Source organism: Salminus brasiliensis, chromosome 2 (genome assembly GCF_030463535.1).
Source record: "Salminus brasiliensis chromosome 2, fSalBra1.hap2, whole genome shotgun sequence".
Classification (NCBI taxonomy): domain Eukaryota; kingdom Metazoa; phylum Chordata; class Actinopteri; order Characiformes; family Bryconidae; genus Salminus; species Salminus brasiliensis.
Genome location: NC_132879.1, coordinates 50,069,606 through 50,084,896, shown reverse-complemented (window position 1 = coordinate 50,084,896; position 15,291 = coordinate 50,069,606). Strand labels below are relative to the sequence as shown.

Here is a 15,291-nt window from a genome sequence, read left to right as displayed (position 1 = left end):
ATTTTGTACACCCTGCCAAAAAAGCCTTAAAAACCGTACAGCTCCGCCTGTCTCATTTCACACTCAAATTTAAATGCAAACTTGTCCTAGGATTTCTGACCAATCTTCACTTTTCTGGTGTCAAATGAATCATGAATCATGAATCATTTTTTTTAATAATTACCAAAATATGTTGGAAATTCAACAATGCATTAATACCAGATGCTAATACAAATAGGGGCGGAGCTTGGATCATATAAATCATGCATACAAAGCTGTAACTCTGTAACGTTTTTGACTGATTGTTACAAAACTTCAAACATGTGTTCACTTTAGGACTCCTGGGTAATACATATACGTTGGTGCCACTGCAATATAGGGGGCGCTATAACTTTCACATATCTGTTTCTCAAAAAACGCTTGTCCTATCAAGATGAAACTTGAATAAGCTGCATCGTTGCCTGTACTTGTTTGTGAATTTGTAATGAAGACTTGATGAATTAAACTATATGGTCACCTCTGACCTGTCAGCTTTCAGCAGATATTTCATATGAATAGACTTGTTCAATCACAATAATATTTAATATGTATGTTCAGGTATGGACTCTCTATACAGGTTGAACTTAAAGAGACTTAAAGAGGCCACTGGGGGCATCATTTATGTTCTAACAAATTCTTTCACAGACTGTTATAACTTCAAGGGAATGTAACATGGAGAGTTCCTACAGAATTTCCATTACATTTACAAAAGTGAAGCACTGCTAGGCCTACTTCTGTTTGGGCCCCACATATTACTGACTGAGGCCAAATTTTATCTTATATCCATTAAAAAAAGTAGGAATTAAAACAGTCTGTTTAATTTTGAGGGTTAAAAAGAAGTGGGAAACCGGTTTTGCTGAAAAAAAAAAAAAAAAAAAAATCTATAAAAAAGTCCCACAAACATCAGAAGTAGACATCAAGGGAAAACATGTAGGATTTAAACTGTTTTTATTTTTAAACCACAACAATACAAAAGTATTAGTCCAAAATATCCAGTAATACTTTACGTTTTATGTAACTATAAGTGAATCGTAACCAAGAGTGTATGTGTGTGTGTGTGTGTGTGTGTGTTGGGAGGGGCTTTATCAGTGTATGGATCAGCTCTCTGCAGGTGCAGCATTAAAGCTGGAGTGTTTCCTCTCTCTGAAGTCAGTCTCCTGTATGTTGGTGGATTTCCTACCACACTGCTGCCAGCGTCTCTCCTCTCTCCCTCTCTCTCTCTCTCTCTCTCACACACACACACACACACACACACACACACGCACACACACACACACACTCCTCTAGAGAGGGAGGTGGAGTTGTGTTGATCAGCGTTGACTTTTTTTGATAAATATGGAGAAAGAAAAAAAGGCCTCCTCTGATTTGTCACTGAAAATGTTTGATGGTTTCCTCTCCTCTTTCTAATAAGGTCATAGTGAGTGTGATTGGCGGCTGTGGGGTCTCTCTCTCTCTCTCTCTCTCTCTCTCTCTCTCTCTCTCTCTCTCTCTCTCTCTCTCAGTCTCTTCAGTCTCTCTGGGGGAGAGGAGGTGAATCTTGTTCTGCTGCTGAGTTGAACGGAGTGTGTGCAGGTCAGAGGGAGATGGACAGCTGTGTGCTCCTCATTCTTCTGTCCTCCATGATCACTCTCTCCACAGCTGGTAAGTTCTTACTGTCTCAAATGAAAATGAACAACATTAAATACAATCAGAGCATTAATTACTGTTATGGGTTTGGATGTATTTTATTCTCTTTTTAATTATATTATATATATATATATATATATATATATATATATATATATATATATATATATATATATATATATATATATTATATTTGATCCATATTATTTTTTTTTTTTTCTCTGTTGAACAGGCAGTGTGAGGTTGGTGGATGGTGGCAGTCGCTGTGCTGGGAGAGTGGAGATTCTTCATAGAGGACAGTGGGGAACAGTGTGTGATGGTCACTGGGATATAAAAGCTGCTACAGTGGTGTGTAGAGAGCTGGGCTGTGGAGAGGCTGCAGATCTAGTGAATGCTGATCACTTTGGACCAGGATCAGGACAAATTTGGTTAAATCAAAGAATCTGTAATGGATCAGAGCCTACACTGAACAAATGTGGAGCACGAAATGTGGAAGTGATGGATGTTACTTGTGATCATACTAGAGATGTTGGAATGATCTGTTCAGGTAAATATTTTAATTTAATCAGTTTTTTGTGAATTAACCTTCAGATTTATTCTTTATTTTATTTTAAGATCACTGTTTTACATGCAGTTTGAGTATGTTTTTTATGTTATTTTGGGGTAAGTAAATAAGGGCCTGTGATGGGGTCTTACAGCCCCTCTAGCACTACTGCTTGCCGTTGATATGCTAATATCTACATATCTACATATATATATATATATTTTTTTTTAAAGAAAATGTTTAAACTATTAATAAAGAGATAAACAATAAAAATCTACATTAAATTAGAGTAAATTATGTGTCTAGAGCTGTCAGTGAGCCGGCCTGATAAAGTCAGCTTATTCAAATGAAACTAGCTATAAATGGTAAAACTACTTATTTGTATTCAATTATTGAAATTCAGGTTGTTTCATAAATTACCTTGCTGTCAAAAACAAAACCTTGTATCTCCAAAATAGCAACTTTACAGGAGAAGAAAACTTTCAAGACATCAGTGTAAAAGATTTTATTAATTTTTAAGCATTTCTATTGGTTCAATCATCAGGAATTTTAAATACCATGTAATTAATCTTACCAGTTTCCCAGTAAAAACTGCAAAAGACACAAGGTTTTTGACTGACAGCGACAAATTAAAGAATGATCTGTCTTGCCTTGAAGATCAGTAAGTTTGATGATCACCACGAATGATGAAAAACTTTTCAAGAAGTTAGCAAAATAAAACATTACAATTAATCATTATTTATTGTTCAGCACAGATGCAGTTGATTAGTCCTTGAAATGTTTGGTATCTAAGGTTTGGTTCTTTGCCAGAACAGAGTGACAGACAGAGTGAAGACGTGTGAATAATAATTACAATCAGAAGTATATTTTTGCGGGGTGAAACTGGAGAATTTTACATACTTGCATTAATTCTTCATAATATCTAAATATTTGTACACTGAGGCCCACTTACCCAAAAATTCTAATTGGAGGATTTCTTAGACAGAGAAATACCTTTAGGACATTTGCATGATAAGAAGCTAATTTAATAAGAAAATAAGATTTTTTTAGAATTCTCTCAGATGGAGAATCATATGTCACTGATATTTATTTAATGTTCAAATGTCAAATTGATACGTTTCTGTTTTAATATACGTTTTATTTGTGTAAATAAGTTTCAGTGGAAACATGGCAATCAGAAGGAAGCAGTCATTGTAGGTAATTTAACTGGACAGTAGATGGCAGCATGGAGCCAGGTGTCCAATACTTCAAAACCCTAAACCATTATATATTTCTAAATATACCAGAACAATCATTGGTCAGTAAGACCAAGTCATTCATAAATTCTCATATAATAGAGTCTTACATTATTTCTCTTTTCCTCAATTTAGAAGTCAGACTGGTTGGAGGTTCTCACTGCTCTGGGAGAGTAGAGGTTCTTCACAATGATACCTGGGGCACAGTGTGTGATGCTGACTTTGACCAGCAGGATGCAGAGGTTGTGTGTCGAGAGCTGGGCTGTGGGCTTCCTGTGGAGGTGCTGGGAGCAGCTGCTTTTGGCAGAGGGGAGGGTCAGGTGTGGTCAGAGGAGATTCAGTGTAGAGGCAACGAATCTCAGATTCACTTCTGTTCAACATCATCTTCACTCAAACACAACTGCTCCCATGACAGTGATGTGGGATTGGTGTGTGCTGGTAAGTGTTTCATCCAGTAGAAGTTTACAAGATCTGTGTGTAGATGTTTATGTTCAGAGATAATCATTTGAACTTTACATAGAGAAATGTATAGACAGTGAAGAAGTCAGCGGTGTCTAATGTAGAAATTCTTTGCAGTCAGGGATTCTGTTGGAAAATCAGTCAGATATTTTCTGTGAGATGTAACCACATGTATAAGCTTCACATGTCTAAACTCCACAACTCTCCACAACTGCTCCAAAAGCTAGATGGCACTATGACTGAGGGAATGAGTTGCTTAAATGGGTAGCCACTGCCTTTACTCTTCAGACGTCCTCGTTCCAACCTGCTCTCACCCCCCTTCATTCCCACCTGGCCTACCTCTGCATCTTTTGATAAAAGAATTGTATTTTTAGTCTATCTATCCCTCTGCAACTCTGTCTGTCTGTCTATCCATCTAAAACTGTCTATATGACCCTCTAATACTCCATCTATCTGTCTGTCTGTCTATCCCTCTGCAACTCTGTCTGTCTGTCTATCCATCTAAAACTGTCTATATGACCCTCTAATACTCAGTTTATCTGTCTGTCTGTCTATCCCTCTGCAACTTGCTGTCTATGTATCCTTCTAAAACTCTGTCTGTCTATCTGTCCGTCCACAACAGTGTCCATATTGGATACTATAGCAACAGATTAGCAGCATCTTAGCATCCACTTAATGATACCTTAGCAAACACTTGGGATACCATAGCAACTGTCTAGCGACGCCTAAGCAACCACTTGGGGTACCACTGGGGCAACCCCAATGTAACCACCTAGGTTTCCATTCAAGACTTTCTCGATCACAAAGGCAATTATTACATTCCCACACTGTGTGCTGAGACGTAAGGAGTGATCAGAGATTGTCCACCATACGTCTGAGTCCCAAAAGCAGAGAAGCTGGGAAAGGTTGTTCAGAGGCATGTCTCTCTTTCTGCCCTTTCTCTGCCCCTGCTCATCTGTTGCACAGACCCTTCTTTGCTCCTCAGGTCTTAGGCCTGTGTGTGTGGTACAGTCATTTTATTAGTGTACATTCTATCAGAGTTAGTGTAATAGTGTCAATACACTTTGTTTGGGTCACTTAGTTAAGTTGAGGTGTAAAGTTAAGGTGACACACAGAGCAATACTACATACTGCATTTGGAAAGTCTTCAGACCCTTTTACTTTTTTATATATTGTTATGTTAAGGCCATGTGCTAAAAAAAAAAAAAAAAAAAAGATTTCTTTAAATTTTTCTCATACAAAAAGATTTTTTAATTAACTTTAAAAAAAATTAATTAGCAAATATTTTTTTGTTTTACTTTCTCATTATGGGGTACTAAGATTAATGGGGAAAACTATTTTTTATTTTAGTTTAGCACAAGGCTTCAGCATATCAATTTGTGAAAAAATATGACAGAGTGTGAAGATTTTCCAAATGCATTGGACTTGCAATAAAAAAATATATATATTTAACCCTCCTCATCTTAAATGGTATTATGATGATAATCCTAATATAATCTCATCCCTCCAATGGGCTCTGACCATATCATGCCTTTATTGTGTAACAAAACTCTCAACTCTAAAATCATCTCTCAACATTTCGAGTATTTTGTACATTTCATTTAAGTTAATATCAAGACCCAGTGTAATATATTTTCATGGGGCCTAAAATCCTGTACAGCGCTACTGATTAACAAAAACAGTGTCATTTATACCAAATATTTAGCGGCTTAGGTGTTATGCTTTGTATAATTTTGCATTAAAAGTACTTCTTATATTTTTCTAAATGTATTCTATTGTTTATTTAAGAACCACTTTACTGAGGAGTCTGAATGATCTTGCATTAAAAACTGATCACGATACACAAATTTATGTGTATATATATAAATCTGAGAGAACAGATATAATATCATAGCATGAAGACTAAAGTCCAGTAATCCTTTGTTCTTCCTTTTCTTTCTCTCTGTTGTTCAGACAGTGTGAGGTTGGTGGATGGTGGCAGTTGCTGTGCTGGGAGAGTGGAAGTTCTTCATAGAGGACAGTGGGGAACAGTGTGTGGTGATTACTGGGATATGAGTGATGCTGCAGTGGTGTGTAGAGAGCTGGGCTGTGGAGAGGCTGTAGATGCACTGAGTGAAGCTCACTTTGGATCTGGATCAGGACCAATCTGGATGGATGATGTGGACTGTAGTGGATCAGAGTCTACACTGAAACACTGTAGATCAACAGTGTGGGGTAAACATAACTGCAACCAGACTCAAAATTCAGGAGTCATTTGTTCAGGCAAGAAGTATTTTTGTCATATGTATATATTTAGCATTTGATGCTTATATCTTACAATAATAATATTCTGAAATGTGTAGTGGATATTAATTTAGAAAAATCTGAATAAGAACTTCTTATACAATATTTCACTGACTTTCTATTGCTTAGATTCTGTCTTTTCTCATTCTCTCATATTTCAGGAGTCAAACTGGTAGGTGGGTCTCAGTGTTCTGGGAGAGTAGAGGTGCTTCATGGAGATATCTGGGGAACGGTGTGTGATGCTGGCTTTGACCAGCAGGATGCAGAGGTTGTGTGTCGAGAGCTGAGCTGTGGACTTCCTGTGGAGTTGCTGGGAGCAGCTGCTTTTGGCAGAGGGGAGGGTCAGGTGTGGTCAGAGGAGCTTCAGTGTAGAGGCAACGAATCTCAGATTCACTTCTGTCCAATATCATCTTCACTCAAACACAACTGCTCCCATGATAATGATGTGGGACTGGTGTGTGTTGGTAAGATTTGCATTCTTTTTGTAGTTGTGGTGTTGTGTGACTCTGTGGTTGGAATGTATTCAGATGTTATCCTATCTGTATCTCGTTAAACCTGCAAGCATATACAGTGGTATCCAAAAGCTGGTCCAAATTTCAATTAATGTGGATAGTTTAACTGGGTTAAAGATGAAATGATATCCCAAAAGAATGAAGTTAAAGGAAAAACAGTGGAAACATGGATTTTGTCAGGGGTGGGACCTTACCAACCAGGGATCAGCCATGTCAAGTTCCACTGTTGTGACTGTAGGGTTAAAGCAAGATTACATATTCTGGCCTTAAAGCAGCAGTAATTTACCTGTAGAAAAAAAACAAAAAACTTTTTGTCAAATTTGTTAAAACTACACTATGTACAGTTCCCCCAGCTCCACTTTGGTTAAATTATGAGCACAAGGTGTTCCTTTAATGTATGGGTTGAGGCAGGCTGTGTGTGCAGAGAGACTTTATTAGGGCTATAGCAATTCTCATGGTCAGGACAGGAAGAAGTCTGGTAACAGACAGAACCCGTACATGTCAGTAATGTTTGTGTAAACAGTTTTCAGTACTTTCCACATCTCTAACCTCACATTGGGTAGTCTGCTGGAGATGGAGATCAGTATAGGTCATTTGTAAATGCTGGATAGCAGGATGAGTGGAACAGCTAGATGTCTGGAGTTAGTCTGGCATGAACACCAGCGTAAACAAACTGCACATCTTCCCTTTGCCACCAATAGCTTAAATAAAACCAAGCCTGAGATGCAACAAAAGTCAAGTTATGGTCTGTGTTGTGTTGTCTGTCCGCACTTGTTTGTTTGTATTGCACTTGTGTTTTGTATGCACTTGTGTTATGTATGCACTGTCTATGTTGCACCATGGTCCTGGAGGAACGTTGTTTCGTTTCACTGTGTACTCTGTATGTAGTTGAAATGACAATAAAACCCACTTGACCTGACTTCACTTGACTTGTGAGGGAGCGGCTCACAGGAATGCTAGAAAAGCAAATTACAACCTGTTCCACTGCAAAAGATCCTCAGGAATATTTAGTAATTTGGTAGAGCCCTCTTCTACTCTATAGCTAATCACAGTAACTGAACTTTTGACCAGGGGTGTCCAGACTTTTGAAATCCACTGTGCATGTTCCTCCCTCTTGTAGACAAAGTAAGGCTGGTGGATGGTGGCAGTCGCTGTGCTGGGAGAGTGGAGGTTCTTCATAGAGGACAGTGGGGAACAGTGTGTGATGATGAGTGGGATATGAGAGATGCTGCAGTGGTGTGTAGAGAGCTGGGCTGTGGAGAGGCTGTAGATGCACTGAGTGAAGCTCACTTTGGATCAGGATCAGGACCAATCTGGATGAATTATGTAGACTGTAGTGGATCAGAGTCTACACTGAAGAACTGTCAGTCGAGAGGATGGGCTAAACATAACTGTAATCACTCAACAGATGCTGGAGTCATATGTTCAGGTATGTTACTGCATTTAGTGAGTTGTTTTTTTTTTGATTTACATTTTTTGTTGCCTTTAATGTTATTTAATGAAATTACAACTTCTTTTAATACCAAATTATTAGTAAATGTATGTATATATTTCAATGTTGTATTTAATTATGAATAATAATGTTTTTTTGTTGTTTTATGAATATGTTTCACAAGTCATTTAAGGAACATCTATTGTGAAATATCATTGTGTTAAACATAATTAATCATCATCAATCTCTTTTCTTTGGTGGTAACTTTCAGGAGTCAGACTGGTTAATGGTTCTCGCTGCTCTGGGAGAGTAGAGGCTCTTCATGGAAAGACCTGGGTCACAGTGTGTGATGCTGACTTTGACCAGCAGGATGCAGAGGTTGTGTGTCGAGAGCTGGACTGTGGGCTTCCTGTGGAGGTGCTAGGAGCAGCTGCTTTTGGCAGAGGGGAGGGTCAGGTGTGGTCAGAGGAGATTCAGTGTAGAGGCAACGAATCTCAGATTCACTTCTGTCCAACATCATCTTCACTCAAACACAACTGCTCCCATGACAGTGATGTGGGACTGATGTGTGCTGGTAGGTGCTACATTTTCTAATTTGTGTTACAATGTATAACTTAATTATATATTATTATAAAAATATATATTATTTGACTATAATTGTGCAGATATCGTGAGGTTGGTGGATGGTGGCAGTCGCTGTGCTGGGAGAGTGGAGGTTCTCCATAGAGGACAGTGGGGAACAGTGTGTGATGATAACTGGGATATGAGTGATGCTGCAGTGGTGTGTAGAGAGCTGGGCTGTGGAGAGGCTGTAGATGCACTGAGTGAAGCTTATTTTGGTTCAGGATCAGGACCAATCTGGTTGGATAATATGCTTTGCGCTGGCACAGAATCTACACTGAATGACTGTGAATCACCTGGATGGGGTAAACATAACTGTGATCATTCTAAAGATGCTGGAGTCATCTGTTCAGGTAAACTGTACTTCAGGGATCATTTGAATGATTTCCAATTGTTGAGTATAAACCTGAAACTGTCCAAAAGACATGAATGTAAACTTGCATAAATTCATAGGAAAGTCTTCACTTTTGCAGGCATGTCCTCTGTTACTTGTAAAAAAAATAAAACACTAGCTCACTGACTACATCTTCAGTGTTTCTATTCTCAGACATTCGACATTGCTCTTTTTTAACAGTTTGAATGATAGCATGTCTCAGCATCTATGTGAAGGAAGGTTTTATGGCTTTGTCTCCCAGAACATGTTTCAGATGTGGTTTATCTCTGCAGTCAATTATAGTGTCCTAACATCCCAATACTTTAGCAGTCATGACAGTGACCATAGGTATCGTCAGTGACTGTTATGTAAATAGATCTGTTTCTTTTTCCTGTGCCATGATGCTAAGAATCCAATTACGTTTCAACTCATCACACTATGTAGTTGCACTACAGTGAGTGGTAAATTAGCATGGAAAGGGAATATTTTAATAATTACCAATTCTGTAAATAAACAAATGGATGAATGTCACAATTTTTTGACAGGACAGCAGTGACTTATTACACACCCTTAAATGTATCTTTATTTCCTCTAAATCTTTTTAAACATTTTTTAGAAGTCAGGCTGGTTGGTGGTTCTCGCTGCTCTGGGAGAGTAGAGGTGCTTCATGGAGAGACCTGGGGCACAGTGTGTGATGCTGACTTTGACCAGCAAGATGCAGAGGTTTCGTGTCGAGAGCTGGGCTGTGGGCTTCCTGTGGAGGTGCTGGGAGCAGCTTTTTTTGGCAGGGGGGAGGGTCAGGTGTGGTCAGAGGAGCTTCAGTGTAGAGGCAACGAATCTCAGCTTCACTTCTGTCCAACATCATCTTCACTCAAACACAACTGCTCCCATGATAATGATGTGGGACTGGTGTGTTCTGGTAAGAGTTATTTTTTATTGTTTGCTTATTTTAATGGATATCACATTTGAACACTTCAATTTCTCCTTTGGTCTCATTTTAGACAAACTGCCTAAACCTTTCTTTCTTTAATTCCTCTTTTCCTCTTCTTTTCTCTCACATAGACAGTGTGAAGTTGGTGGTTGGTGGAAGTCGTTGTGCTGGGAGAATAGAGGTTTTTCACAGAGGACAGTGGGGGACAGTGTGTGTTGTTGGTGGGGATGTGATGGCGGCTGCAGTCTTGTGTAGAGAACTGAACTGTGGAGAGGTCTTTAGTATGGATCTAGCTTCACCAGGATCTGGAACAATCTGGATGAGTAATGTGCAGTGCAGTGGATCAGAGTCTTCAATGAAGAACTGTGGATCACTGGGATGGGGTAAACATAGCTGTAGTCATTATATGGATGCTGAAGTTATCTGCTCAGGTATGTTTCAGTCTGACTTAATACACTGTGTATGTATCACTTGTATTGAATTTAGGAAGTGGTTGAAAAGGTTTAATTTTATTTTGAGAAAGCATTATTTGTTTCCCTATATTTGAGATCCAGTAAGGGATCACACAAGATATTATTCATGGTTTCACTGAATGAGACTGATATGTTGCTTTTTTTTTAATGTGATTTTTTTTTTCACTCAGAAAAACACTGAGGCTGATCCTCCATTTTTATTATAGCCCACTATTAACAATAAACAAATATTAAAAGAAAAAATAAATCAACAGAGATGATAAAAAACAATATAAATCTGTTGTGGACTATGATGTATAATTACTATTATTTGCAGGCAACATCAGTGTGTTGTAAACTGGCATAACAATACATTACTGGTATAACTAACAGTCATTGCAATGTTTCTATTTTTGTTATTGGCCTAAAACTGTGAAAATTTTTGAAGCTCATATAGAATTCATTGTGGACTTCCCACAATGTGGTTAAGCAGAAGCGATACTCTACTCATCATTAATGGCTCACCTGCTACCAGATGATTAGACCTTCTCTCCTGAACCTATAATACCAGCAGCATCCTAGAGCTTCAGGATGGATACCTAGACTGCTATATCTATTTTTAACATGTTTTACTGCACCATAGAGAGCTTTATGAATGTATTCATCACAGTGAGGTTTTGCACTGGGGGTGTACTAAAAAGCTAATAAGAAAGAACTACTATACACCAGTACAATACTTGCTCTATTCTGATGATATTGCTGTCAGAATGTCCAGAGCAAAAAGTTGCTTTATATGGTCTTCAGAAAATTCAAACACTCTAGACCTTTGATATAGTATCTGTTTTGTGTTTATGCTATAAGAGCTTTATAACTGTTCTTAGCAGTCAGTAGTAGTAACAGTCAGGGCAAACTTTGCATGGTGCACCAGGGTATATTTCTACACATTGCAAACATAAGCTGATCAGCATTCATGGAGTAAAATGAAATGCCACTGATGTATGCTTACGTAAATATCTTATGACGTACTAGACTCTGACAGCTATAACATATGTCAGAAATTGGAACAATCTATCTTATAATCATACTACTTTGTCAAAAACATGCTACATGCAATATGCATGTAGGTCAAAAAGGCAGTATGTAAGAAAATTCCTCATTCAACATCTTTAAGACTTATGCACAACATTTATTAATACAAGCCCTATTAAACTCTCTGAATTAGGCCTCAATAAGCTGACAAACTCCGCTGTTTAAAACTCAAGCATGCATTGTCTGATTGAGGACATCAGTGAATAAACTGTCATATTTGGATATAGTGTTTGTATATATCTCCTTTGTAATTATTCTCTATTAGTGTGGATGTGTTAAGATGAGTATTGGAGTATTGTGTGTTTCTGAATGTATAGGCCTCTACCACACTGATATTGCTAATGTTCTACTCATTACAAAGAACTCATGTAGAAAACTGCATACTGATAAGTACATGAAAATGTTACTGGCAATTTCCTTAGCCCTTCAATCATTCTTAGCTCTGTGATAGAGTGAAAACATTTTGACTACCTGTCTAATATGCTGCTGGTACATTTTGTGCATGTTACAAGACCTCAGAAGGTTCTTTCAGATGACAGTTTTGCACAAACTGAGAGTTTGTGACTCTCAGAGTTGTCTGAGATGCACTTGTATATACTAATGGCTTTACAATACACACAGGTCACAGAATGTCCAGACTTGCTGATGGTCCTCATCAGTGCTCTGGGAGAGTGGAGGTGTTTCATGGAGAGACCTGGGTCACAGTGTGTGATGCTGACTTTGACCAGCAGGATGCAGAGGTTGTGTGTAGAGAGCTGGGCTGTGGGCTTCCTGTGGAGGTGCTGGGAGCAGCTGCTTTTGGCAGAGGGGAGGGTCAGGTGTGGTCAGAGGAGCTTCAGTGTAGAGGCAAAGAATTGGACATTACTCTCTGTCCAATATCATCTTCACTCAAACACAACTGCTCCCATGACAGTGATGTGGGACTGGTGTGTGCTGGTAAAGTAAAACTATTCATATTATTAACTTATATCTCATTACATAAGACAGGTGATTTCCTTGACAGGCAGTACAACACACAGCTTAATTCCTGGCCAGGAAATCAGTCTCAAATTTAATGCACCTGCAGGAACCTGCATTCCTGTTTACCTGCTCTTTTAATAATCTGTGGTTTCAGGTCACACTCGGGCTCGACTGATGAACGGCTCAGACTCCTGTTCTGGTCGAGTGGAGCTCCAGTACCTCAGTGATTGGGGCACAGTGTGTGATGTAAGCTGGAATATGAGAGCTGCCAGTGTCCTCTGTGGTCAGTTGAAGTGTGGGAGTGCTGTGGCAGTGTTGGGGTCAGACTGGTTTGGGGAGGGGAGTGGCCTGATCTGGGCTGATGAGTTTGATTGTCAGGGGAACGAAACACACCTGTCAAAATGTCCCATTTCATCATGGAGTCGAACTGCATGCTCTCATGAACAGGATGTTGGAGTCGTCTGCAGTGGTGAGCTTTACGAATCAGGGTTTCTCAACCACTGGGCCTTTTTTTCAGTAAAAATGTGAAGAGTTCTCCACATACTTTATGTAGTGTACAATAATATAATAATATTATTAATAATAATTTTAAACAATGAAGATCAACTTGTGCGGTTTCAGTATTATCTCACTATAAATACTGAATACAGCCCAACTAATATAGCAGTTACCAAAAACACAGCGGGTTTGATTTTGAAATCTGTTCATTATCATGTGCTGTAAAACCTAAATATCTTCTGAAGCCTTTAAAATAATAAATAAATAAAAATGTAAAATAAGGAAATGAAATAAATAAAAATGGGTACTTTCAGGTACTTCTCTGGCGTTTCATGAGGGGCGAGTTCGGTTGTCTGGAGGGATGGAGTGTGAGGGGAAGGTGGAGGTGTACTTCAGGCAGGACTGGAGGAGAGTTCTGCTGGACTCCTGGAGTGAGTTTGAGGCCTCTGTGGTCTGCAGACAGCTGGGCTGTGGTTCTGTGCTCAGCATCTCCAGCTCCTCTCCATCCAGTTCTGAACACAGCTACATGTGTGTGACGGGTTTCAACTGTTCTGGGAGTGAAGCTCATCTGGGGAATTGCAGCAGTGCACAAGCAGTCAACTGCAGCTCCAGAGAACAGCTGTACATCTCCTGCTCTGGTAAAAATATTGGAATCATTTAGAATAATTTAGTTGTTAATATAGCAGAAAATATTACACCTATACAGAACAGAGTGACAGATTAGAGGAACAGTCAACAGAAAATGTGTTGATCAGGTTTTAAGAGCACAGTACACCTGTCCAAACAACCGTGTCCAAACAAGACTTTATACATATATGATATTTCACCTGTGTGTGTGTGTGTGTGTGTGTATCATCATAGAAATGAATAATATTTTTGGGATAATTATTTGATTATTATAAGAAGTCATGCTCAGTAAATTTTCTCTGAATTGTAGCTCGTAGCTCCATCAGGCTGGTTGGTTCTGGGGGAGACTGTGCAGGAAGGCTGGAGGTTTTCCACAGTGGCTCATGGGGGACAGTAAGTGATGAATTGTGGGATATTAAAGATGCGCAGGTGGTCTGCAGACAGCTGCAGTGTGGAGTGGCCCTCAGTGCCCTGGTACCAGCCCGGTTTGGAGCTGTAACTGGACCCATTTGGCTGAATGAGGTGGAGTGTGAGGGGAATGAGGCGTCTCTGTGGAACTGCAGATATCAGCTGTGTGGAGAGGGTGAATGTGGACACAAGGACGATGTTGGAGTCGTGTGCTCAGGTAACATTTGATGACTGCTGCTATTTATAATATGTTCAGTTGTTAAAGTGTGTGGTACTGCTTTTATGCCAATTGCCTTCTGGCTTGTCAATGCAATCTTTGGTAAACTTCCTCTTTGCAACCCTGCCATACACACCACTGTTGTTCAGTGTTCTCCTGATGGTGGTAATGAACATTAACATTAGCCAACGTGAGAGAGGCCTTTAGTTATTTTGATTTCCCTTTTGATCTCAGAGACTATTACATGTCTTGCTCTTGGCATGACCTTTGTTGGTTAACCATAATAATGGTAATGATGGTCCTTTCTCCCACCAGAGTTTAAAGAGATCAGACTCACTGAGGGCTGTGAGGGGAATCTGGAGGTGTTCTACAATGGAACCTGGGGGAATGTCTGTGTGACAGGCATAGATGAAGAAGCAGCAAGTCTGATCTGTCGAGAGCTGAACTGTGGAAGAACTGGGAGTGAGAAGGCTACTAAAGCAAGAGTGGAATCAGCTCCTAACTGGCTGGATGAAGTGAAATGTAGGAAGCATGACTCCTCTCTGTGGCAGTGTCCATCATCCCCTTGGGGACAGAACAAGTGTGATAATACTGATGAGGTGGCTCACATTACCTGCTCAGGTAGGGACTTTCTCTTTCTTGGAGATGGACAAACATATTTTCATTTTGAAAGCAGACATTAGGAGTATTGCAGGATTGAAGAATATTGAATATTGAAAGCCTGATGTTGAGCTCAGTTTGATATTAATACAGTATTGTTTTCATATTCACAGGAGAGAATAAACAGCGCACACTGGAAAACCATCTGAAATTCTCCTTATTTCCACACCTGAACCAGCGCTCAAGTATGAAGGCATTCTGTTTACTGCTTGAACTATTAAAATATTAATCAGAAGTTAATAAACCCAGATAACTCACTCATTCTTAATTGTTTTGCCAAATCAATCTCATCTAAACTTCCCTTTTTATGAGTTGACATTTGGTTTTCGTGATCCGCGTGTGTGTGT

General features: G+C 39.2%; 1 protein-coding gene across 1 annotated transcript in view; it reads left to right on the top strand.

Annotated features, from left to right (window-relative positions):
* The window catches only part of LOC140549728 (uncharacterized), a 145,795-nt gene that overhangs the window by 60,073 nt on the left and 70,431 nt on the right, over nucleotides 1-15,291 (top strand). Inside the window, 14 exon segments of the mRNA XM_072673473.1 lie at nucleotides 1,891-2,191; nucleotides 3,559-3,865; nucleotides 5,839-6,143; nucleotides 6,326-6,628; nucleotides 7,797-8,126; nucleotides 8,383-8,682; nucleotides 8,774-9,082; nucleotides 9,719-10,021; nucleotides 12,196-12,510; nucleotides 12,689-13,003; nucleotides 13,347-13,670; nucleotides 13,788-13,809; nucleotides 13,977-14,284; nucleotides 14,600-14,905. Coding sequence (XP_072529574.1) covers nucleotides 1,891-2,191; nucleotides 3,559-3,865; nucleotides 5,839-6,143; nucleotides 6,326-6,628; nucleotides 7,797-8,126; nucleotides 8,383-8,682; nucleotides 8,774-9,082; nucleotides 9,719-10,021; nucleotides 12,196-12,510; nucleotides 12,689-13,003; nucleotides 13,347-13,670; nucleotides 13,788-13,809; nucleotides 13,977-14,284; nucleotides 14,600-14,905 — 4,048 coding nt within the window.